At 47.0% G+C, this 27,108-nt stretch overlaps 1 protein-coding gene across 4 annotated transcripts in view; it reads right to left on the bottom strand.

Annotated features, from left to right (window-relative positions):
- Positions 1-1,227: 1,227 nt before the first annotated feature.
- The window catches only part of SBNO1 (strawberry notch homolog 1), an 81,700-nt gene continuing 55,819 nt past the window's right edge, over positions 1,228-27,108 (bottom strand). For all 4 annotated transcript variants that reach the window (XM_077293206.1, XM_077293204.1, XM_077293205.1 and 1 more), the window contains 5 exons: positions 17,162-17,254; positions 8,926-9,063; positions 6,688-6,764; positions 3,549-3,742; positions 1,228-2,659 (listed from right to left, as the gene is read on the bottom strand). In XM_077293206.1, the coding sequence (XP_077149321.1) occupies positions 2,517-2,659; positions 3,549-3,742; positions 6,688-6,764; positions 8,926-9,063; positions 17,162-17,254 (645 nt within the window). In that variant the 3' untranslated portion in view covers positions 1,228-2,516. The remainder of the gene's footprint in view (positions 2,660-3,548; positions 3,743-6,687; positions 6,765-8,925; positions 9,064-17,161; positions 17,255-27,108) is intronic.

Below are 27,108 nucleotides of genomic sequence, written 5' to 3' on the forward strand. Positions count from 1 at the left end.
CCTTAGTGGTCTTTTCAACCCTTGACTGCGACATGTTGTACCCCAATATGAGAATAAAAGAGGCTGCTAGTGGAAGCTGAGGGGCAACGCTGCAGGGAAGTACTAAGTGCCAACTCCTTACCCAGGTCCTGTGCCCCGCAAGTCGGATAGGTGGCGTGGAAAAGAACCTCCAGAGCTTCTGGCGTGTGGGAAGATAGCTGCCGAGAGTTTGTGGGGTAGTCTCGCAGGGAGCGAGAAGCGCCAGGACCGGAGGCGGAGCCGCAAGAATGACGCGAGTGTGGGCGGGGCTTATCGGGATGCAGCCTGTACTAGGCCGAAGCCGGGGACTAAATTTTCGGCTTCAGCCGGCGTGCATCCGTGGACCGCCGGAAAGACGTCGCAGAGCCCTTACCGCCATGAAGCCCTCCAAAAACGCCAGAAAACACAACCCCTTATCTGCACTTACCCCTATGGAGGGGGGGGGGGGGGGGGCCTGAAAACGTCAGCTCTCCTGTACCAGCCTGATGTAGTGATTCCAGGTAGAAAGGACGGTGCAGGGTTAGGGGAGCCTCCATCCACCATCCCCTTTAAAGGGGGGTGGAGAGGAACCGCCCGCCTCCTTCCATCATCCGCTTTTTCAGTGGCGATGCAGTGGGGGGCTGCACGGACGCCACTGTGGAAAAGGTGCTTCTGAACAGCCGAGGGTGAGACCTGGTGGGCAGGGCAGATGTCCGGCAATAAGGCCTGGCTGCAGAAGAGGATACTGGAAGTGACACTCCAGTGCTCGTCTGTAAAACAGAGGCGAGATCGGTGCCCTTGAAGGGGCCCGTCGCCCCAAAAGTCAGCTCAGGCAGTGGCATCCCACGTCGCAGGAGAGGATACGGAGAGGAAAAACTCCCATGCTCGCCTGTTGTTGGTTCGGGGAGATCGGAACATGAAAGAATCTGTCAGCGACAGATTATTATATAAATAAACAATAATAATAATAATCTGTCGCCCCCCTTCGTCCAGAAAAGAAGGTTTAAATCCAGTGTGCCTCCTACGGACACTAAGCTTGAACTGGGTCTCTGGAAGCCAGCATGAGGGTGTATACTGCAGGGGAGGAGTTCACTCTTTGTCTCAACTTAGTGTCAGCCTCCTAGTGACAGCAGCATAACACCATGGTCCTGTGTCCCCCAATGTGGCGAAGGAGAAAGATCATTTTCGTTTCAATAACAAAGATAGGTAATTATGTAAATCAACAATAGATTTATGTTAGTACAATGAACTTTATTTACTCCTTCTAAGGTATAAATACCTCATAGGATATTTTTTTCCGCAAACAGGTTTATACAGTCTCAAAACGTTCAATAGTGCAACCTGTGCAAGCAAGAAATGACAAACATTGTCCTTTTCACTTTCATATAAACATGAACAATTGAAGGCCAAAAAAAAAACAAAAAAAACCCTTACCCATATTATAGATAACTATTCACATTTGTACATTACAATTTAAACAGCTCAAGAAACTCTACAATGTCTTACAACATAGTAAATTGTATTCAAGTTACAGAGAAGGCAAAACACCACACAGCAAGGAGCCTTGAGTGATCTACATAAGTGTACCATTCAAGATGTGCCTTATTTTACCAAATTTGTTTTCATTAAATTACAATAAAGCAATTTGTAAAGAAAAAAAATGGAATTGTATTGTTCCCATTTTTTATTTCAAAAGGGAGGAAAAAAAATGCAATAGGGACAAGCCCTTTGCTGCAGCACATTAGAAAATGTCCTTTTTACACTTAAAATTACATTTCATCACAATTTTTAAGAGCATGTGTGTTGAAATCGCATCATACACAGAAGAAAATGTACTCAACTTAAATAATTAAATTTAAAATACTATGTAAAAATAAAAAAGGCTAAGTAGAGATCGGGAACTGATTGTTACCTATGGATTGCCTAAGTCTTTGTTTTCATGCTTTCAAAGACATGCGCTGCATTAACCAATGTGAAGGAGAAACACAAACATATCCTTTTAAATACAGTGCATTTATGAATGCATGCATCCTTATTACACAAGTTCGGAAAACCTTTTATATACATATATTTGTCTATGCATCATACCGTCCATGTACATGCACTTATGGAAAGCTCCCCTTTACAAATTATTCATTACCAAATAAGACCCTGAGCACTATATGGGAAAGGAAAGAAACAAAGCTGTGTGTATCTCCCTCCATGTCACAAGGAGGAACAAAAGTGTTCTAGGGAGTAAAAAAAACAAAACAAAAAAAGCTCACAAAATTAAATAAAACTGAAATCTGGAGCTGATGGAAAGCACCAACAGTACAATAAAAAGAAAAAAAAAAAAAAAGTATGTGCCATTCTAAAGGAACTTGCAGATTGCCACAAAGATCTCTTGGTGTACGTCAAGTCCTGGTATTCAGTCTACTTCTTTGTAGGTGAACTCTTTGGAATCTGTCCCTGATTCATATGCACTGTAATGGTTTCCACAGTTTCTCACTACCATGTCCAAATTTCTGCTTGGCAGATATCTATGGGGCGCTGAAATTGCTAATACTCTGAGGATGAAGTTGCTGCCACATCTGTTGCTGTTGTACCGCTATCTGCTGGGACTGGTCTGAAGTCGATAACAGGGCTACAAGTGATGAAACACAATTTGCTGGAATGATTAGACCTATGAAGAGAAAGCAGAGTTTAAAATGGTTAGACAACTTTATTTCCACTTTTGATAATTTCATATAGTAAAGAAAAAAAACAAAAACAACCCCTAGCTTTCTCCTAAGTGTAATGTCCCACTTCTATTCATGCACTCTGTCCTGTACATCTACTCCACGTAATTGAGGCAGGGCAGCAATACAAGCAAGTCTATGGGCAGAAGTGGAGATTTTACTAGGAGAAAGCAATAATGTTTTCAGATCATGCACAACTGTAGTGTAGCAATCAAAAAAACGTTTTTTTTCCCCAGAAAGCGGTTTATCATATATTATGTGGAAATATTTTAATGGTATATTACTTTACAGAAAAACTGTCACGTTAAAAATGGAACTTGTCACTTTCAATCATGCTGCCATAACGGAGGACTGATTTTCTCTGGAGCTTTTCAGAAAAAAAACCCCATGTATAAACATACAACTGGGAGAGACCAGAAGTGCCTGATGCAGCTTTTCTGCGTCCTGCTCTAGATGATTGCAAGCCTCTCCCTATGTACTTACATGGGACACTTGTCAATCACCTGAAAAGGGGCAAAGCTTACACTCATCTAGCAAAAAACATTACTAGACATCACTTTGGGAGGCCTTTATTTTTGTTTCTGGTAAACATACCATGAACACTAAAAACCCCCAAAAATATATTGTTTTTTGCAATTTCACCACACTTGGAATATTTTTGTCAGATTCCCAGTACATAGAGTGCTAAAATGAATAGAGTAATTAAAGCTAGATATTCCTGGGAAAAAAAAAAAAAAAAAAAACACTAAAAATTTACATTCTGGGAGTAAATACCATTTAGGTATTGTTCTGCTGCTAATGATATACTTTTGTATCCAATACAGGTTTACTTACCAACAATTCTTTGTCCATCTTCAGTTCGTAATCGAACTATTTGCATTTTTACATTTGTGCCACTAACAGATGCAAGAACTCCTTCCACTTTAGTCCAGACACTTAGAACAGAGCCACAAAGAACGTAATATGTCCGACAGCGTAGGCCTATCTCACACACCAGTCCCAGGCTTGCCTTTTTACAATTGCCTCTCCTGCAAAGAGAAAAAAGAACGTTTGACTGTTACTCTCTTAAATGGAAAGATGATGATTGCTTACAAAAGTGAACCCTCACACCACTATGCGTTTTAGGTTGTAGGTGCTGAGACAGACTCTTGATCAGTGTAGGCTTGCACCACAGACCCCATTGTTTTCTCCAGAGACCCCATGAAAGCATGCTGCTTAGTAGGGAGTGGAAAATGCGGAAAGGTGTACAAGCTCAAAAGAAAGTCTGTGAGCCTCTGCGCCCTGGGTGCACTCATGTCGCAGCCAAGTGTTCTAAGCAGCACACTTTGAACAGTGTTTTGCGAGTCATCATGGGCCCATACAATCTGCAATACAAGGCATTTTAGAGCCTACAACACTAATTTATAAATATATATTAATAATTTAGGCCATTTTTAGATATGTATTCTAAAATAGTATTTGTAAGCAAAAAAACAAAACAGGAGGTCTTTTTCTTACACAGGAAAGGTATAAGATTTGAACCTCCACAATGTTTTGGCTTCCAAATACTCATGCAAAAATACTGCCTCATGAAAGTGGCATCAACAATATTAGGGGACTATATTGAGTTCAGAACAGCAACTAGATTTGATTTCTCATCCAAAGCTTTGCTTTGTTATTGTAGAGAACCGGTCACTAAAAATCCTTACATCAAGGTATAAAGGTTGTGTTGGCTCTGAATATGCAGGTCATAGACAGACTAAACAAATAAAAATGTGGGGAAGAGGTCATCAAAAGAGTTAAAAAGGCCACCCCCTGGAAACTTGCAATAGCTGTGTGAAGCCAATTAAAACATTTATTTTTTGGTCATGAAATCTGCAAGACCATGATAGACATGTTTCAACTTAACTTCCTGACACCTATATAGGGGCTGTCAGCTGTGTTGATGGGGGTCCAAAACTCCTAACAGGCTTCATTGAAGAACACCTTTTTGAATAGAAATGAAGCTGCCAACAGCCGCAGAAATAGGTTTTTTGGTGATGTGGTAAAAAATTTGAGAAACTACTCTAGAAGACCGACGCCTATTCGCAAGCCCTCAAAACCCTGACAGCCAGTGCAAACAGCAGCTGAGGTTAACAGAGTAACCAGGTTACACACCAGACCCAGAAAAAAGCCAGTCTGGAGTCACATGGATTGTGGAGGTACCCTTTTCCTAGGGCAAAAAAAAGAAAGAAAGAAAGAATGGGGGAAATGAGGTCAAGACTATACTTGCCAAAGAGTAATGATAGCACCTACTGGAAGGCTTAGGGGTTTTAGACTATTTGCTTTGGTTAAGCTTGGGCCATATTTTAGTGTAAGCCCTCGGCATGAATCCATGTTTCCCCAAGGTCCTGTCCACACCCTTGATATGGACTGCTGAAAGCTACAACTCATTTGTCTGCCCAGTGTAGAATTCAATCAGTCTTGTCTTGGATTTTGATGCCCCTCTCCTACAGAGACTAGATAGGCATTCCTTGTGTCAATGGTGGTACAATGTTTCAGCAACGTGTGTCCCAGACATCGATTGTGGGGCCAGGGGCTGGAATGGAATAAAACCATTTGTAGCCTGATGTAACAGCCCTTCGAACACAGATTAAGTCATTGTAGCCACATTACAAATCCTAGAAAGAAGATTCACTCACTCAAGTCCTCTGCAGATAGGTCAACTGACCACTTGGGGAACAGTTGGTCCGTTCTTTAATAAATAGACACCCTGGAAGGAATTTGACCATCTCATCAAACTCTTAATAGTTAGGGATAACTTGAGTTTGTTAGTTCCAAGAAAAAAAACAAAAAACAAATTAAGGGGGGGGGGGGGGGGGGGGGGGGGTGTGTCTGGAGGTGGGCCTCGCCCTTTAAATGCAATGTGTACTGGAGATCAAGGCTTTAATTGCAGATACCAGCACTGGGTTTCATTCATATTCAGTCTAAATGAGAAGAATCTTCGTTGGAGGCAGACTGATGTTAGGGGAGCAGTTTCATCAGTAGTTGCTCTAACAGGGCATAGTTCAGAAAATGAAGAACATGACCTGCCATGAAGCAAAACGAGGGAAGAGCATTCAGCAATACCTATCCAAGTGGATAGCCTGAAAATATTTCCTGTGGCCTGGATCTGGGACCTGTACCAGTCCTGGTAGCAGGGACGTAGCAGAAAAATCTTGAGGCAGTCTGATCAGTGACCAAATTCCAGAGGGCTTTGGACAAGCCGCATGGGAGCTCATTAAAGTAATCACAAGCAAAATTGGTCAGTGGGATCCTGTTTAGACAAGTTGTTGTGGAGATAAATGAATAAACCTTCCAGAATACAGAAGCTTGACATGGAAAGCCATTCCATGAAGAAACACCAAAAATGTAAAGCGCCATAAAATAAATGGCACTATAATAATAATAATAATAATAATAATAATAATAATTCGTGTATAACAAAGGCAGAAGGGGGTACTGGAGAATAAAGGAAGCAAGGAGAATAGTTCCTGAGCCAATGAAATTGGGGAGGTGAAAAAAAAGTGGGGCTGTCATTGTATTACAATAAAATGAGATTGTGACCGCTTCACCACCTTTTCCCTCCACAGTGAGCTCTGTGCCGATTACAGAGCATGTCTAGAAAATTCTCCCATTGAAATTAATGCATAGCCCAGACTAATGTCAAAATGAAAAAAAAAAAAATGTTTTTCACTTTTTATATACACTGGTGATAAATTACAAAATTGCTTAAAAATACATATTGGGGCAGGCCAGCAAGAGTGTAAAAAATAAAAACATCTTATAGAATGTCCTAATTATCTTTGCCAAACACCAATACTATTGTTGGGGCATCTTGAACATACATACAAGTCTCTGATGGAAGGGAACTTGCAATGCTCTGCTGAAAGCACCATGAGCAGATGACAGCACTAATGCATTTAATGTTTAGGTGTTAATGTGCTGCAAGTAGAAATTACTATAAACTACTCACCAATAAGCATGGGTACAAATATCAGCAGATGATGTATACTGTTCTTTCCAGTGAGAAAAGGCATCATCAGATGTCACCTGACAATACAATAAGAAAAAGACCATTTAAAACCTTGCCATTACTGCCCTTTCTGCTGTATGGTGCCAAGGCTCCACCTTGTGCTTCTGCTCACTGGGCCCCAGGGTGCAATAAAGTGCTGTACGCCGCACACCTAGGCACTAGGAGTTTTCCCACAGCTCCAGGGCCATCATTCCTGAACAGCTGCGCAACTTCAGCACCTTCTGCCTTTGGTCAAGTGACAGCACGTACACGATGATGATGACGACGACGACATCATCACGTACGCGCCGGTATGTAATTGTGGACAAGAGATCGGAGTTGTGCTCGCAGGGGATCGTCAGTGAGGAAAGTATGAAAGTTTTTTTTTCTTCTTTATAAAATGAATAAAATGGGTGAGAAGAACTGCAAATGATGAAGGGGGACTGCAAATGATGAATTGAGGGTGGGGGAAAGGATATGATGTACTGATTGCAGTGGAGAGCAGTTGATAAATAGGGTGGAGGTAGGTAAGAGAGGACAAGACAATCGATTAGGGCAGAAGGGGCATGTAAATATAATGAATCGGAGGAGCGAGAGGTACAGAATAAGGGGCGTCGAGGATGCAATGACTAGTACTGAATTGGGCGAAAATGTACAGGTGTTAGTTTATATTTATTGGGTGGGATAATCGGCTATTTACAGTTGTGGGGCAAAGTGGCGGATTACAATTTATATTTGGAATGGTGGGTTGCATAATAACCATGTATTAAAGGTGGGTGGAAGTCTGTATTCAGCTGTGTAGTGTAGAACAAAGGGAAAAAGTGGGGAATGTGCACTGGTAGTGGTGCTCTAGATAACATTTTATGCAGAGACGAGTCCTGGATGGAAGAAGTGATGGCAGTCTGCACTGCATGAAAAAGAAAAGATGAAGGACTTCAACTAGAGACGTCACTGGCGTTTCAGTGCATTATCTGTGTACTTACACTATAAACTATACTATATACAGCGCTCCTGTGTATAATGGCTCAAGGGCAGCACGGTGGGTCAGTGGTTAGCACTGCAGCCTTGCAGCGCTGGATTCAAATCCTACCAAGGACAAAATCTACAAGAAGTTTGTATGGTCTCCCCGTGCTTGCTTGGGTTTCCTCCGGTTTCTTCCAACATTCTAAAAACATACTGATAGGGAATTTAGATTGTGAGCCCCATCGGGGACAGTGATTATAATCTGTGCAAAAACTAAAGCGCTGTGGACTATGTTAGCACTATATAAAAATAAGTATAATGGTACTGGTGATCACTATTATCTGCACACTGACACTATATACAGAGCTCCTGTGTATAACGGCACTTCGCATTGTGTTTCTTTTAATTACTGATCAGTATTGTAGTATTTGATGATTTCTTGGTGGGTGGTAATAAGTGGTCTGGTCACATTGTGGCTGTATTGTTCATTGTATGTGGTATTCAGTAACTAAATGGTGGTAATATGTGGTCTCGTCACAGTGTGGCTGCATTTGTCCCTTGTGTGTGGTATTGTTTGGTCAATATACTCTATACTATGGTAGTATGTGGTGTGATCATGGTGTGATGGAATTTGTCCCTGTATGTGGTATCATTCCGTCACTGTGTGGTGGTAATATGTGGTCTGGTCATGGTGTGACAGTATTTGTCCCTTGTATGTGGTATTATTGGTCATTTAAAAAAAATATATGTGACAAATTCCCTTAAAGACAAATATATACCTAAAAGTACTAAAAGAGTATTGGATATTTTAAGAAATTTTTAATAGATTAGAGTAGGGACCTGCCAGAAAAGTATACCTTGTCGTGATGGCGGCCTTAAAAAAATCTTTTGGCCAAAACAAAAGCTGATGGCTATGTATGCGACAGTGTTCTATTGGAACTTAATGAGTGATTGGTGAGGACTGGGTGCAGAAGTGGAGTTTTTCCAAGACTAGGCAGCGAGACTGTGGAAGGTTTGGGAGGCGAACAGTGTTTTAGGAATGGGTGGAGTCTCATGGGGGTCCAAAAATGTTGCCAGTATGGGGCACCTGAAAATCCTGGTGGCAGTCCTGGCACCAAGCACAGGGTTTTTTGATGTATGATTGTCACTAGCATCCACTGATGTTCTCATCCGATACGCAAAATGACAGTTAAAAGAATACGCTGTGCTTACAATCCCCACTGTGTTTTTTTTTACCTTCTTATATTTCTTTCTCAATTCTGACAATGTTTCAAGTTTCAGCTGCTTTCCAGTATTAGGCCTGTACACCAGGAAAAGCTTCTTTTTGGGGTTGATTTCCTTAACTAAAACAGCAGTTTTCTTATTATTTCTTATCTGCAATTCGAATAATATTTGAACAGTTACATAAAAAGCAAAAAAAAAAAGTTTGCAGATAAAATACAACTGTACAACAAAATTAAGAAAGTGTTAATGGGTTGGAAATCATGAATGGGCCACGAATGGTACACGATATTCTAAAGGTTTCTTATTTAGAGTTATGCCATGTTTACAAGATATGTTTTTGCTGCTTATTTTTAAGCAAAGCTGTATTAATTCTCTAAATTTTGGAGGATTTTTAGTCCTCTTCTTGTGGTTTTTCTATGAAGTTTAGATTTAGGACGCGCAAATGTGAGGACCCTTGGCGTGGGTTGCAAGCTTACATATCTTGGCCAAAATATTGACCACTACCTTACAAAAATAAATAAAATATATATATATATATATATATATATATATATATATATATATATATATATATATATATATAAATAAAAAAGAACAACTGAGTCTTAGCTAACTTTTGAAAAATACAAAATTACCTTTATTTAGACCATATAAAATGCATAATTTAAAAACACAATAGACAAGCACAATGAAAAACAGCCTAATTGGCTAATGAATACACACTGGGTCGGTGAACAAAGGATCCCAAGATATTTGGGTGCCGGCTGGAGGGCAATGCACTTGGGGCTATATAATATAAATAGTGTCGCCAGAGAGGTAGTTATAAATACACACAGTAGGGTGCGATACTAAACCAGGTATAACCAATATTTACATAGGGGCATTCCCACAGGTGCTAGCAAGCTACCTTGGGATACATACAGGCCCCTATTGTCTCTACATGTTTGTTGCTAACCACTTACTGCATGAGAATGTGTAAAGCTGGCGGCACAAAAAAGGAAATAAAAGACCGAAGTCAAATAACATTACCCGTCATAGTGCAGAGCGCTGGAGCCGGGACCTGCTCCCCAACGCACGTTTCAGTACGAGATGACCTTCTTCAGGGGGTGTGGCTAGTGAAAGTGCTAATCCCTATATTTGTATTAGTGTGAGGTAATCACCTGTTTTACAAGCACCAATAGGAGTATGCTAAAGGCTTGTATGCACATCTAAGGTGCTGATTGCTTCTATACCCTGGACTTGAATGGTCCGGGCCCAATCATGTGGGCACTAAGTAGATGTATGCTATGAACACATGTGCGCAGCCACCATGCCGCCCATCACTGCATACCGGCATCGTCAGTCCGGACGGATCCGGTCACGTGGGGCGGCCGACGTCACATCCTCCCCAAGCCGCCGGACACACGCAGGGAGGAGCCGCAGCCCACCAGCACCGCCCATCCAGACCCGGCCACAAGGGACAGCCTACGTATCACCGTAACCAGGCGACCAGGTACACAAGGGGGGGCAGCGCTGATGCACGACGGCCCCACCCAGCCGAGTCCGGCCACGTGGGGCAGGCAGGCGCCTCGCCGTCGCCAAGCAACCAGACAGATAGGTGGCGGTGCTGCTGCACTTAAAGAAATCGAACGGTGAGAAGGTATTGTACATATAGATGGTGCATGAGATAAATTGTTACTGAATTTGATTCATTATATATATATATATATATATATATATATATATATATATATATATATGTGTATATGTATAGATATATATAGATATATATATATATACACACATACATACATACACACATATATAGACACGTGTGTGTGTGTGTGTGTGTGTGTGTGTGTGTGTGTGTGTGTGTGTGTGTGTGTGTGTGTGTGTGTGTGTGTGTGTGTGTGTGTGTGTATGTATGTATGTAGATAGATAGATAGATAGATAGATAGATAGATACACACACACATATATACACACACACACAGGTTTTGACTGTTGAAAATAATACAGGGATTTTTGTGCACTCGGCATAAAATACTTTTCTCCGAGCCACTCATTGGGGGCACACAGACCATGGGGTGTATGCTGCTTGCCAAAAAAAATGTTAGCTCCTTTTCTGCAGTATACACCCTCGTGCTGGCTGCCAAAGAACCAGTTCGGTGCAAAAGCTGTAGGAACAAATAGTAACAACAAAGAAGAATGCAACATGACAACTTAAAGAACAGGCAAAAGCCATATAAGCCATTAGGTTAACAGAGTGGGTGCTGTGTCCCCCAATGAGTGGCTCGGAGAAAAGGATTTTACGGCAAGTACACAAAAATCCATGTTTCTCCTTCACCTCATTGGGGAAAACAGACCATGGGACGTCCCAAAGCAGTCCCTGGTTGGAAAAACAACAGAAAGGATTAGGCTTCATGCAACAACTGCCTAAATGTGCGCCACCGCTGCCTGCATAATTCTTCTGCCCAGACTTGCATCCGCTAAAGCCTGAGAGTGAATATTATAGTGCTTTGCGAAGGAATGTAGACTGGACCAAGTCGCAGCTTTACAGACCTGCTCCGCCGTCGCCTGATGCCGAATGGCCCCAGAAGCCCCTACCACACGAGTGGAGTGAGCTCTGATCCCTGCAGGGGTGGGCTGACTTATGACTTGGTATGACTCCTGGATGGTGGAACGAATCCACCTGGCTATCGTAGCCTTTGAAGCGGCAAGACCATTCCTGTGACCTTCTGAGAGAACGTACAGAGCATCTGTTCTTCTTAAGGATGCTGTCCTTGAGACGTACCTTTGCACAGCTCTGACCAGGTCCAGAGTGTGGAGAGCTCTTTCAACTCTGAATAGGGGCCAGACAAAAGGAAGGAAGAACAATGTCTTCGTTAAGATGGAAGGACGAAACGACCTTTGGCAAAAAGGACGGCGATGGCCTGAGGACAATCTTGTCCTGATGGAAGATAAGGAAAGGCGCAAGGCAGGATAAGGCGGCTAATTCAGAAACCCTTCTGATCGATGTGATCGCCACAAGGAAGGCAACCTTCCAGGACAGAAAGACCAGCAAAATGTCCTGAGTCTGCTCAAAGGGAGGTTCCTGAAGGGCACTTAGAACCAAGTTGAGGTCCCAAGGCTCTGAAGGCATGCGGTAGGGAGGAGCGACATGCGACAACCCCTGAAGAAAAGTCTTAACCTGAAGCCTTTATGCGATGCCTCTCTGAAATAAGACCGATAGAGTGGAAATTTGGCCCTTGAGAGAGCTGAGTGCCAGCCCAGAGTCCAGACTGGCCTGTAGGAACGCTAAAATCGTGGGAACTGAGAAGACGAGAGGAGAAAGACCACAATCCTTGCACCAAGCAAAAAATGTTTTCCAGGTACGATGATAGATGCGTACCGATGAGGTTTTACGGGCACTAACCATGGTGAAAATGACCTGTTGAGAAAACCCTGCCTGGGTTAAGACCCAGGATTCAGCAGCCACGCCGTTGAACACAGGGCCCATGAGTTCTGGTGGTAGATGGGACTCTGGGAGAGCAGATCTGGCCGATCCAACAGTCTCCAGGGTATGTCGGTGACGAGGCGTACCAACTCTGTGAACCACGAGCGGCGAGGCCAAATCGGAAGCAACCAGGATCACTGGTACTCCTTCCGCCTTGATTTTCCTGATTACTCTGGGGAGTAACAGTACAGGAGGAAAAATGTACGGAAGGCGGAATTGGCGCCATGAAGGAACCAGAGCGTTGACACCGATGGCTTTTGGATCTCGAGACCTCGCTATAAACTGGGGAACCTTGGCATTCAGTCTGGACACCATGAGGTCCACATCTGGGATCCCCCAGCGAAGAAAGATCTGGGAGAAGACTTCCGGATGGAGCTCCCACTCCCCCGAAGTGAGACCCTGATGGCTGACGAAGTCCGCTGTCCAGTTTTCCACTCCTGAAATGTGCACTGCTGAAATCACAGGGTGGTTGTTCTCTGCCCATTGAAGGATGTGAGTTACCTCGGACACCCTGCTGTGGGTACGGGATGATTGATGTATGCCACAGCCGTGGCGTTGTCTGATTTGATACGGATGGGGTGACCCGCCAGAAGATTACAGAAGTGCTGCATGGCCAGTCGAATAGCACGGATCTCCAGAACGTTGATCGGTAGCTTCGATTCCTGAATTGACCAGCGGCCCTGAGCAGTGTAGTGGCGGAAGACTGCTCCCCAGCCGGAAAGACTGGCATCGATAGTCACTACTAGCCATTGAATGGGTAGAAAAGACTTCCCCCGATTGAGGGAAGAGTTCAATGTCCACCACCTGAGAGTGTCTGACCTGCAGGGATAAGCGGCACCTTCGGTCGAGGGAGAAAGGGTTTTTGTCCCAAGCTGCGAGAAGGGCATGTTGTAGGGGATGAAGGTACTGTTGCGCAAAGGTGACCGCTTCCATTGCGGCCACCATCTCTCCTATTACCCTCACTCCATTCGGTTTGCAATGAGGGTAAGACTGACAAAGCGCTCAGGGCTCCTTGTCGAAGGGCTAAGGCTACTTTCACACTAGCGTTAACTGCAATACGTCGCAATGCGTCGTTTTGCCGAAAAAACGCATCCTGCAAAAGTGCTTGCAGGATGCGTTTTTTCTGCATTGACTAACATTAGCGACGCATTTGCGACGCATTGACACACATCGCAACCGTCGTGCGACGGTTGCGCCGTGTTGTGGCGGACCGTCGGGAGCAAAAAACGTTACATGTAACGTTTTTTGCTCCCGACGGTCCGCTTTTTCCGACCGCGCATGCGCGGCCGGAACTCCGCCCCCACCTCCCCGCACCTCCCAATGGGGCAGCGGATGCGCTGGAAAAATGCATCCGCTGCCCCCGTTGTGCGGCGGAGACAACGCTAGCGTCGGGAACCTCGGCCCGACGCACCGCGACGGGCCGAGCCCGACGCTAGTGTGAAAGTAGCCTAAGACTTTGTCTGGAAGGAGAATTACCAATCCCAAGACTAGTCCAGGGACATTCCTAGAAAGGAAATCTGCTGGGCTGGGACTGGGGAGGATTTGCTTAAGTTTATCAGCCAGCCCAGGCGAGAAAGGGTATCGCAAGTAATGTGAACGGACTCCACGCAGTCGTGGAAGGACGGAGGAACCTTCGATCAACAGGTCCTCCAGATAGGGCAGAACGATCACGCCCCGAGGAGTGCAGGTTGGCACGACAGCTGTCATGACCTTTGTGAACACTTTGGGGGCAGTAGCAAGGCCAAAAGGGCAGGGCCGTGAATTGGAAATGCTGGTCGCTAATGGCAAAGAACAGGAATCTCTGGTGAGTGGAAAAAATTGGAATGTGCAAGTAAGAGTCTCGGATGTCAATTGAGGCCAAGAACTCCCCTTCTTCCAGGGAAGTGATAACTGAATGCAGAGATTCCATGCGGAAATGATTGACCTTGACAAAAAACTTGTATGGGTCTCACCTTTCCATCCTTCTTTGGGACGATGAAAAGGGACGGGAACAATGGCACCATCGTGACGCAATGCGTCTATGGCCCGGGAGAAAGCGTTTGCCGGATAGCGCTGATAGCGTGAGGAAAATCTACGGGACCTAGGTCCTTTAGGCCTCGACTGTTTGGGTCGGGACCTGCAATGGTGGTTAGGCCAGTAAGAAACCCGAGTTCCTCCATCTCTTCGTGGAGAACGTCCTGAACCAGACGAAGTAGTGGTAGTTGCCCAGCTTGGAGTGGAGCGAAAGGAACAGAAACGGATTTGTTGCTGTCTCCGAAAGACGCCCAAGTCTCTGTTGGGGAAGGAATTTACTCTTTCCTCCTGTAGTATCGGAAATGTTCTGATCCAGCTTTTCTCCAAATAAGCGGCCACTTTGATAAGGAAGGGAGGCGAGAGACTTTTTTGATGCAGAGTCCGCCTTCCACTCTCTGAGCCATAATGACCTTCTGATAGAGATACCATTGGCACAACCGGGCGCATCCAAGGATGCATGTACCAGGTAATCGCCTCCCTGGAAATTTGGTTGGCAAGGTGCGCCGCCTCTGGAAGGTTACTGTTCCTAAGTGAATTAGCTAAGGTCTCTGACCGGAAACCAAAGCCTTAGCTACCCATGCTGTGGCAAAGGATGGATAGAGAGCCGAACCTGAGGCCTCAAAAACAGAGCGGGCCAAGCCTTCTATCCGACGGTCCATGGGATTTCTGAAGAATGAGCCATACGGCACGGACAGGAGAGTTTTGGATGCTAGGCGGGATACTGGGGGATCTACCACCGGAGATTCCACCCAATCCTTTTTCAGCTGAAAAATGATTCTTGGCTTCAAGAGGCCTTTGTCCTGTGAAGCATTTATCCGGTCCTCTCTGTGCCTATTAACTATGGCTCTAAATTCAGGGTGAATAGCAAATGCCTTAGGAGAGCGTTTAGTTCTCTTAAAAGACACGATCCAGAGCGGAGCCGGAATCTTCCTCAACCTTTAAAGCCTGGTTGACTGCCTCAATATGCGAATCCTCTGTCTTCTGAAAGTCTGGCAAATCCGGATCTAAGGAACCATCAGATTCGCAGTCAGAACTGCGTTCGCTACTGAACTCTGGAGAGAGCGAGCGAGAAACAGAGCTGTGAGGAGACAAGGCACACGTCTGCTCAGGAGACATGCTACGGATCCGTTTTCTAGGTGCCTGACTGCTTCTAGAGTGCTTTCGGCCCCTGCTAACTGACTGCTCCCGGCTTGGGGAGGGTCTGTCTACATCAGTCCTGCAAACGTTCCGGTCCGGGCTTCAATCGCTTGGCCAACAAAGCCATGGATTGAGACAGTGACGAAGCCCACTCAGGGGGACTAGGTACACTGAGCTTGGGGGGCGGCGGAGGGCTCCAGAGAACAGTTGGGGGTCACAGGCATTGCAGAGCGGCGAACTCTGAGCCTAGGAAATGCAGATTGGCCATTTTCTTCACTTCATGCTCCTCCTGCCATAGTCTTGTTAGACTTTTTTGATGCCTTAGAAGGGAACATCATGTCCCAGCCCATGTGGCCCTATAACATTAGGGGCACTGCTGAGAAAAGGCGTTACAGCAGGGAGGAGGATCACAGAGGGATTAAAATCTGTAAAATGCAGGGCTCCCTTACCCAGGTCTGTGTCCCCGCTCCTCCTGCATTACTCTGACTGCGTGGACCCTGCGCGCCATCTGCTGCCTCCGTCCTGATGGTAGATAGTGCTGAGGCGGTCTGGGGGGGGGGGGGGGGGGAAGAAAGATAGCCCCCGAGATTTGAGAGGCGCTTCTCGTGCTGTGCAAGAAGTGCCAGGACCGGTGGGCAGAGCCTCTGCATCGCATCATAGCATAGGCGGAGCTGGGGGTTGCGGCCTAGAACGACCAAAGCCGGGATCTAAATTTGCGGCGCCAACCGGCGCGGATGCGCACCCCTGCAATGAGGATGGGTCCCCCTTATCCAGGGCCACCCCAGACCGCCTTGCACTTACCTGGAGAAGGTAAGGCAGCTTGCTGCAGGTCCTCCTGTGCTGCTGCTGGTTTGGACGGTGCAGGGATGGGGGGAACCCTCAATCCACCATCCCTTTAGGAGGGAGGTGGAGAGGGACCGTCCGCCTCCTTGTACCATCTGCTTTTTAACAGGTGGTGGTGCAGTGGGGGGCTGCTGGGACGCTACAAGGTGGGTCTCTGTACATCCAAGGGGTTAATCCCCTAGGATGGGACAGGTCTGAATGTCCGGCAATAGGCCTGGCTGTGGAAGAGGATACGTGGAGGAGACACTCCATGTGCTCGTCCGTTGAAGGTGTGGGGAGATCGGTGCCCTTGAAGGGACCCGTCGCCCCTGAGAATCAGCTCAGACGTGGCATCCCACGTCGCAAGAGAGGATACGGAGAGGCTACAATCTCCGTGCTCACCTGTTGATGGTTCGGGGAGATTGGAGCCTTCAAAGGATCGGTCGCCCCTTCGTCCATTGTAAAAAAAATAAAATAAAAAATGTAAAAATTTGGAGTTTTGGGTCTGAATAGCAGACCCGTCCGTGTGCCTCCTACGGACACTAAGCAAGAATTGGTTCAGCATGAAGGTGTATACTGCAGAGGAGGAGCTAACTTTGTGTTAACTTAGTGTCAGCCTCTTAGTGGCAAGCAGCATACAACCCATGGTCTGAGTCCTCCAAAAACGCAACATGAGGTTGCAACAATACTGCATGACACTATGAAGTCATATTGGGGGGGATTATTTTACGCTATTATGAACATGTGTAAACATTTTAAGCTGCAGAACACCACTTGTGTGCAGATATACCTGTATCTTACCTGTAGTGATAAATAAAACCCATCCTCCGGTCCAATCTGCTCAGCCCAGATCCTAGTCGCATCCTCCCAAGACATTCCTCTTTCTACACTTATCTATAAAGAGTAGAATATTGTATCAATTAGTTGTGATCATTTCCTTACTATTCACAATACCATATCAAACAAAATATTTTAAAAAGTACAAGGAGTCACCTGTAAAGAAGCAGCGTGACTCAGCTTCTTCAATATTTCACTTAACATTAGACGTACATCAATGAAGCAGAGTATCAAATACAGAAGGTGGGTGGGTAGGTGGAACTCCTTGGGCACTATAGTGCCCAAGTCTAAAAATGTAAAATTTAATAATTTGCTAAATTAAATGACAATGATATAATAAGCGATGACACTGAACTGTGCCCTACGGTAGTTTGCAGCAATCACTAAAAAGAGAACTGAAATATCGTGCACAGCATTATTATTATTATTATGCCATTTATTCCATAGCGCTTTACATGTGAGATGTAGGAGGAGCCTGAATATTAGGTTTTAAATAAATAAATGCACATGGGTAAATAACCCTTCTAGCCTAGACTAAGGATAACTTTTTTGTTTTGTTTACAAAAATAAAGAATAGTGATGGGCGAGCACTAAAATGCTCGGGTCAAGCAAATAGGAATGCTTGGGTGCTCGCACCGAGCAACGAGCCCAATGTAAGTCTATGGGAAACTCGTGCACTTTTCCGGCGCCCCCCGGCGGTCTGCAGAGGGACTAGAAATTGAGGAAATCGATGGGAGCAGCATGAGGAAGACTCCTGGAAGCATTTCTGACTCCCAGGTCACTGCTGTGAACAATGTGGTCAGTCTTATGCCACTTTTACAGACTCACAAAACATAAAAACGAAACCTAAAATGGATTTTCCTGGGAAATATGTAAAGGAACATCCTTTCGAGGGTAATGACTTGTATATAAGGCAAAATAAATAACCAAAAACAAAAATACTACTCCACACCTTGGGCTATGTTCACACGTATCGTTTTTGAACTTTAGCACTGCTTTCAACCAAGACAAATGCATTCACTGGGAAATGTCATTTTAAGATTTTACAACTTTTTCTGGCCATGTGGTGTGTGACATCATCAGACAGTCACAAAGCCTACTTTTATAGGGCCATCAGTCGGCACTCACTATTCTTAGAGAGCCATCAGCCGGCTATGCTTGGTTCCCATTATTAAACAGTGGGTCTCCTATACTGTTATTGCATACGCAGTGAGTGGCAGGGCTGCCCAAAATTTGGACGCACACCAATACCCCCCCTTGAAGAGACGCACAGGTGGGCCTCCTGAAAACAATGTTCCCATTATTAGGAAGTGAGTCTCCCATAGTGTTTTCCTACGCAGTGAATGCAAAGGTTGACAAAAATTTGGAGGCACTCCAATGCCCCTTGGAAGAGACGTGGATGTAGGCCTCATAAAAAAAAGGTTCACAATAGAAAGGAGCATGTCTCCTATACTTGTAGTGCCCATGCACTAAGTGTATGGGCTGACAAACATTTATTCCTGGGGGGGTATACATGAAAATACTTTAGACCATTTTTTTTTTTTTAAATTATGTGGGTGTTGCATCATGGACCACGGTCACCCTGGTGATGTGGTGGAGGATGAGGAGAGGAAGGAGGACAACAGCAAATAGTTTAACCCTTCACACCTGATTTTGGCTAAGAAAAATTAAAGCAGGCTTCATTTTGTGCTTTTCGACTCCACCTTGCTGTTTTGAGAAATTCTGTTACTAGGTAAAAGTTCATAGTTGTTATGAGACCTTGATTGTTTCAACCTGAACAAGACATGAGACTGAAGGTGTATTGTTCTACGAGACCTTGACGTACAGGCTGTTCCTGTATTCTTATAGGTTAAGAACTGTGAGCGTGTTCTTATGTTGATTGGTTGAAGTATAACTTCTAAGATTCTTAAAAGTGCGACACAATAAACGGGGGGTCAGAGATCTGCTCGATCCTCCCAAACAGACATGAGTCTCCGTCTGGTCATTATCAGTTGCTGGCAACGCCCTGTGGATCAATCTGAAAATCACTGAGTCAACCGTGAAGGGTCACTTCAGATCATCCCTCAACACAGGAAGCGTATACCCATCTGTGGGTGTGAAGAGGTGCATGGGAATATGTTACGCTGCTATCATTCGGTGGTGTTGAGAAGTCTGGCCCAAGCCAGCCCTTGTTCATTTTTATAAGAGTCAGCCTGTCAGCATTTTCAGTTGTCAGCAGGTGCGCTTCTCCGTTATAATTCCACCAGCGGCACTAAAAATCCACTCTGACAAAACACTAGCAGGAGGGCAGGCCAGGACCTCCAAGGCATAGCCAATTCATGTCACGTGTCCAGCTTGGATACCCAATAATTATACGGCACAGAGGAATCATGGAGGACGTTGGTACAGTCAACAATGTACTCCCTCAGCATCTTCCAAAACTTTTCACTCCTTGTGAGAGTACCCCGCACCTCAGGGCCTGTGTGATGGGAAGGTCTGAGAAAACTCTCCCAGAACATTGACAGTGTTGCCCTGCCTCTGCTGGATTGGAGTTGTGTTTCTCTCGCCTGTACTCCTTGGTTGTCCAACAAACTGTGACCTCTGCCACCAGCGTTTTCAGATGGAATTTCTTTCTTTTTTTTTTTTTTTTTTTAATAATTCCGCAACAAGGGCCTTCTGGTACTGCCCCATTTTAGTAGACCTGTCCGCCTCAGGAATAAGATATAAAGTTCTCCTTGTAGCGTGGGTCTAAAAGTGTCAACAACCAGTAATGACTGTCACGCAAAATTTTGAGAACATGAGGGTCACGGGAAAGGCAGCGTAACAAACTCAGCCATGCGTGCCAGACTGCTAACAGGCAAGACTTGTCTGACCATGCTCTCCTCCCTGTCCTCAGGCCATCCACACTGAACAGACGGTATGACAGTTGTGCAGGTAATACCGTCCATAGCGCATGAAACTAGCTCCTGTTCTTCCTCTGTCACCCAATCCACATTGAGGAGATGAGGCTGGGCTGTGTGTAATCCCCCTGTATGGTTCCTTGCTCCATCTCATCGTGCTCCGCCTGCAATGCATCCTCTGATTGTGAGCAGAGCGCATTTCAGAACACAGAAGCGGGATGGTGATGCTAATTATGGAGTCATCGCCGCTCACCATCTTGGTGTAGTCCTCAACGTTTTGGAGGATGGTACATATGTCTGACATCCATGTCCACTCCTGAGGTCTTATGTGTGGAGTCTGAACTGAATACAGTCGGCCTTGTTGATGCTCGTAGTCAACAACTGCACTCTTCTGCTCACAAATCCTTCCCAACATCAGCAATGTAGAGTTCCAACGAGTAGGGACATCACACACCAGTCAGTGAGCAGGAAGCTGCAAAGGCTGTTGAAGCACATCAAGGGCGGCGGAAGCTGTAGCTGACTTTCTAAAATGGGCGGACAGACGTGTACTTTCACAAGCAGATCTGGCAGCTCCGGGTAGGTTTTTAGAAACCGCTGAACCACGACGTTAAACACATGGGCCAGGCATGGTACATGTGTGAGCTCGCCTCACCTCAGAGCCACCACAAGGTTCCAGCCATTGTCATACACGACCATGCCTGGCTGTAGGTTCAGCGGTGTCAGCCACCGATCTGCCTGCTCTTTCAGAGCTGTCCATAGCTCTTGAGCAGCATTGTATGGACGGTTTGTCACCTAAGCATATCAGCTTCAGCACAGCCTGTTGCCGCTTGGCTGAGGCAGTGCTTCCAGCTTGTGACTGATGTGGTCATTTCGGAGATGGAGGCAGAGAAGAAGGAGCTGTAGACTGTGGAGGCAACCCTGATTGACCTAGGGCCCGCAATCCTCGGCGTCGGAAGGACGTGTTCCATCCCAAGGTCCGACTGGGTCCTGGCTTTCACTATATTAACTTAGTGTGCAGTCAGAGATGTACCGTCCCTGCCCACAAGCACTTGTCCACCTGTCCGTGGTTAGGTGGACTTTACCAGTAACTGCATTGCTGAGGGCACAGCTAATGTTGTGGGACACATGCTTGTGTAATGCGGAGACGGCACACCGGAAGAAATAGTGGCGGCTGGGGACCGAGTACCGAGGGACGGCCGCCACCATTAGGTTGCAGAAAGCTTCTGTCTCCATGAGCCTAAAACGCTACATTTCGAGTGCAAGCAGTCATGAAATGTATGAATTTAGTAGTGTGGCCTGTGGGGCGTTGGCTGCATATTTGCGCTTGTGTTCAAAGGACTGGGGTATAGACAACTGAACGCTGCGCTGGGGCACGGACGCGCTTGCTGATGGTGCTAGTTGAGTGTGTGCAACAGGTGAAGGGCAGGAGGCATCTTCGCATGCACCATGAACAGGGGCTTGGCTTGCACGCATCACAGCGAAAGAAGCAGTGGTGTCACCCTGGGGTTTAGCCCACAAAGTCAGGTGCTTTGCTGCCATGTGCCTGATCATGGTGGTGGTGGTTAGGCTGGTAGTTTTGCTACCCCTGCTGATGCTGGCCTGGCAGGTGGTGCAAATGGCCTTTTTGGGGTTATTGGCAGAGTCTTTAAAAAAAACAACCAGACTCGGGAAGACCTAACAGTTGGACTGGCAACTTCCGTCGTGTTGGTGTTACAGGGAATGGTTGCTCACCTTCTGTCTGCGGCCACCATACTGCTTCTTCCTGCCTGTTGGGGTGCTACGCCTCCCTCCCCGTGTTCTTCTGTCCTCCCTCTGCATGTCCTCCTGCCACCTTGGGTCAGTTACTATATCATCCACCACTCAGTCTTCGATTTCCGTACCCTGGTCTTCCTCCTGACTTTCCGGCTATTGTGTCTCCTCGTCCACCTCTTGTGACACTTTCCCACAGTCGCCTTCGTGTGACCGTGGCTGGGCAAATATTTGGGCATCGCTACATGCGATCTCCTCTTGCCCAGCTTCAAGTGGACCGGGTGAGAGGCCCGAATATATAAATGGAAAAGTGAACAGCTCTTCAGAGTGTTCAAGTGTGGGATCAGTTGTCTCCAGATACTCGGCATGGTGGGATGCATTATCCACTATCCAACCAACAACCTTTTGACACTGCTCTAGGTTAAATAGTGGTGTGCTGCAGTTTCTAGTTATTCGGACAGGAAGGTCGGGTGAGAAGATGTGTGTGTTTGTTGTGGCACAATTTCAGCTTGCCCACGGCCTCAGCCTGCACCATCATGCCCAGTTCCCCGTCCCTTGCCACGCGCCTTGCCCATTTTAAATGAAGGACAATATTTTCCACTTTCACTACAAATGGCTGAATTTGGAGAGAACTTATGTGATCCATGTGATGGAAAACCAGTTTTAAAATAGGGATTTTTGTGTACTCCCCGTAAAATCCTTTTCTCCGAGCCACTCATTGGGGGACACAGGACCGTGGTGTATGCTGCTGTCACTAAGAGGCTGACACTAAGTAAATACAAAAAGGGTTAGCTCCTCCTCTGCAGTATACACCGCCCACTGGCTCTGGATAATACCTGTTCGGTAGCAAAGCAGTAGGAGATTAACAAAATGTAACCGTAGGAACAACATGTCAGAGACTAAAACATTCATCATAGGCAACAAGCCAAAACAGGGGTGGGTGCTGTGTCCCCCAATGAGTGGCTCGGAGAAAAGGATTTTACGGTGAGCACACAAAAATCCCTATTTCTCCGTCGCCACATTGGGGGACACAGGACCGTGGGACGTCCAAAAGCAGTCCCTGGGCGGGAGATAACCCAACAGTGTAAACTTGTAGACAGCAGGTGCCATAAGTTTACACTGTTGGGTTATCTCCCGCCCAGGGACTGCTTTTGGACGTCCCACGGTCCTGTGTCCCCCAATGTGGCGACGGAGAAATAGGGATTTTTGTGTGCTCACCGTAAAATCCTTTTCTCCGAGCCACTCATTGGGGGACACAGCACCCACCCCTGTTTTGGCTTGTTGCCTATGATGAATGTTTTAGTCTCTGACATGTTGTTCCTACGGTTACATTTTGTTAATCTCCTACTGCTTTGCTACCGAACAGGTATTATCCAGAGCCAGTGGGCGGTGTATACTGCAGAGGAGGAGCTAACCCTTTTTGTATTTACTTAGTGTCAGCCTCTTAGTGACAGCAGCATACACCACGGTCCTGTGTCCCCCAATGAGTGGCTCGGAGAAAAGGATTTTACGGTGAGCACACAAAAATCCCTATTTCTCCGTCGCCACATTGGGGGACACAGGACCGTGGGACGTCCAAAAGCAGTCCCTGGGCGGGAGATAACCCAACAGTGTAAACTTATGGCACCTGCTGTCTACAGGTGCGCTACCGCTGCCTGCAGAATACGCCTACCCAGGCTTGCATCTGAAGATGCCCGAGTATGGACATTGTAATGCTTTGAGAAGGTGTGCAGGCTAGACCAGGCCGCAGCTTTGCAAACTTGCTCTGCAGACGCTTGATTCCGAATGGCCCAGGAAGCACCCACCGACCGAGTGGAGTATGCCCTGAGGCCTGCAGGGATAGGCTTGCCTCTGACGCGGTAAGCCTCGAATAGTCGACCGAATCCATCTGGCGATTGTCGTCTTAGAAGCGGCAAGTCCCTTCTGGTGTCCCGCCGGGAGCACAAACAGAGCTTCCGTTTGGCGAAAAGGTGCCGTCCTAGACACGTACTTCCTGAGAGCTCTCACAAGATCCAGGGAGTGAAGAGCCTTCTCCACGCGGTGCGTTGGAGCAGGACAAAATGACGGAAGTACCATATCCTCGTTGAGGTGGAAGGAAGACACCACCTTTGGGAGGAAGGTAGGGGATGGTCTGAGGACCACCTTGTCCCGGTGGAATGTAAGGAATGGCGTCCAACAGGAAAGAGCAGCCAACTCAGAGACTCGTCTGATCGAGGTAATAGCGACGAGAAAAGCCACCTTCCATGAAAGGAGAGGTAGAGAGATGTCCTGCAACGGCTCGAAAGGAGATTCCTGCAGGACACCTAGGACCAGATTAAGGTCCCAAGCCACTAGAGGCACTTTGTAGGGAGGCACCACGTGAGAGACTCCCTGAAAGAACGTTCTGACCTGGGGTTTGGAAGCAATTTTTCGCTGAAAAAGGACTGACAAGGCCAAGACCTGCCCTTTAAAAAGGGAACTCGGCGAGAGCCCCAAGTCCAGACCAGATTGGAGGAAATCCAGGATGGTAGGGATGTTAAAAAACCAACAGAGGGCGACCTCTGCTTCTGCACCATTCAAAGAAGATCCTCCAGGTCCGATGGTAGATGCGCGAAGACACCGGCTTTCGGGCATTGATCAAGGTGGAAACTACCTCACGGGAAAAATCTGCTCGAGTCAGAGCCCAGGATTCAACGGCCAAGCCGTCAAACACAGGGTCACCGAGTTCTGGTGGTAGATCGGGTCCTGAGAAAGTAGATCCGGACGATCTGGTAAGCGCCAAGGAACGTCTGCGATGACTTGGACCAGCTCTACATACCATGCCCGGCGAGGCCAATCCGGGGCGATGAGAATCACCGGGACACCCTCTGCCCTGATATTCCTGATGACTCTGGGAAGCAGGGGAAAAGGGGTGGGGGTGGGGGGGTTAGTGGAACAGGTAAGGAAGGCAAAACTGACTCCAAGGAAGAACCAGCGCGTCCGCCCCGATTGTTCTCGGGTCACAAACTGAGGTACCTTGGCATTGAACCAGGAAGCCATCAAGTCTACGTCCGGAGCACCCCAACGAAAGCAGATTTGTTGGAATATGTCCTGATGGAGAAACCACTCTCCTGAGGCAAGACCTTGCCAGCTAAAGAAGTCCGCGGCCCAATTCTCCACTCCTGGAATGTGAACGGCCGAGATGACAGAGTGGTTGTTTTCGGCCCAGCGAAGGATGTGCTCTACCTCGCGCATTGTAGCTCTGCTGCGGGTGCCCCCCTGATGATTTATATAAGCCACAGCCATGGCATTGTCCGACTAGATACGGATGGGGCGGCCTACTAGGAGATGATGGAACCGCTTTAGGGACAGCCATATCGCACGTATCTCCAGGATATTGATTGGAAGGCGAGATTCGTGATGAGACCAGGTTCCCTGCGCAGTGTGATGGTGAAAGACCGCTCCCCAGCCGAGGAGGCTGGCATCGGTAGTGACTACCAGTCAATGGACTGGGAGGAAGAACCTCCCTTGGAGAAGAGAGGTTCGGAGCATCCACCATTGGAGTAGACAAGTAGTAGTAGTAGTAGTAGTAGTAGTCGTCGTCAAGCTTGAGTAGTCAAGCAGACGCTTGACCCGAAGAGAGAGAGAGGACACAGTCGGTCGAGGGAAAATGGACTCCCGTCCCATGCGTCCAGTAGAGCGTGCTGGAGGGGACGGAGGTGTAGTTGAGCAAATGGAATCGTCTCCATTGCTGCCACCATCTACCCAAGAATCCTCATGCCGAAACGGATGGAACAGGGAGACTGCTGGAGGAGCTTCCAGACCCCCTGTTGAAGAGCCAGGACCTTGTCCCGAGGAAGAAGCACCAGCCTTAGGGAGGTGTCCAGGGTCAAGCCCAGGAAGGAGATCCGTTGGGCTGGAACAGGAGATGCCTTTTCTAAATTGACCAACCAGCCCAGCCGAGAAAGTATCTAAAAATGCGGACGCACTCCTCGCAGGCTTGGAAAGATGTGCCTTTGACCAGTAAGTCGTCTAGGTAGGGAAGCACGACTAGACCCCGAGAATGTAGAATGGGCATGACCGCCGCCCATGACCTTTGTGAAAACTCTGGGGGCGGTGGCGAGGCCGAAGGGCAAGGCCGTGAACTGAAAAGGTTTCTCTGACGGCGAAGCGAAGAAACCTTTGGGTGAGGTGGGAAGATTGGGATGTGGAGGTACGCATCCCGGATGTCGATGGATGCTAAGAATTCGCCTTGTTCAATCGAGGCAATGATCGAACGGAGAGATTCCATCCTGAAATGACGGACTTTGACGAATCTGTTCAAGAGCTTTAGGTCCAGGATGGGCCTGACTGTTCAATCCATTTTGGGGACCATGAACAGATTTGAATAAAAACCACGGAACCTTTCGTCCTCTGGGACAGGGACAATGACTCCGTCTTGGCGGAGCGACTCAATGGCCTGGGAAAAATCCCGAGCACGAGTTCTCGCTTTGGGAGGGCGGGAAGCGATAAACTGAGTTGGGGGGGGGGGCGGGGAGTAAAAATCGATTTTGTAACCGGAGGACACCGGATTCCTGACCCACTCGTCTTGAACGACTGCGAGCCAGGCATGACGACACAAGAGAAGGCGTCCGCCTACTTTGCTGGTGTCGTCCGGACGAGATTGCGAGTCATTTAGAAGAAGATGGTTGGGGTCTGGATCCCCTGGACCTAGACTGCGTGGTGCGGCCCCTCCAGGAATGGTTGGGCCTGTACGAGGCCTGAGGGCGTGGCGCCCCGAACCATGGAAACTGATCGAGGAATGCCATGCGTCATTTCTACGAGAGGGCCGAAAACAAGCCTGCGGCTGTCGTCTGAACGGTTGTCTGAATCTCTGCTGGGGAAGAGAAGTACTTTTCCCCCCCGTAGCATCTGAAATCAGCTTGTCCAGCTTTTCACCAAATAGTAGGCCACTGAGATATGACAGGGACATGAGGGACTTCTTAGATGCGGAGTCCGCTCGCCAGTTCCTCAAGCATAGCGCTCTCCTAATCGCCACAGCGTTTGAAGCCGTGAGTGCAGAGCAGTTCGCCACGTCCAGGGAAGCGTTTACTAAGTAATCGCCAGCCAAGGAAATTTGATTTGCTAGCTCCATAGTTGGAGGGAAGATCACTGTTCTGTAAGGCCTTATGTAGAGAGTCTGCCCAACAAGTCACGGCTTTGGCTACCCAGGTAGCAGCGACGGAAAGAAAGAGTGCCGAGCCTGAAGCCTCAAAGGCTGAACAGGCGAGACTGTCCACTAGGCGATCTGTGGGATCTTTGATATAAGATCCATCCGGCACGGAT

This window comes from Ranitomeya variabilis, chromosome 1 (assembly GCF_051348905.1).
Source record: "Ranitomeya variabilis isolate aRanVar5 chromosome 1, aRanVar5.hap1, whole genome shotgun sequence".
In the NCBI taxonomy this organism is placed as follows: domain Eukaryota; kingdom Metazoa; phylum Chordata; class Amphibia; order Anura; family Dendrobatidae; genus Ranitomeya; species Ranitomeya variabilis.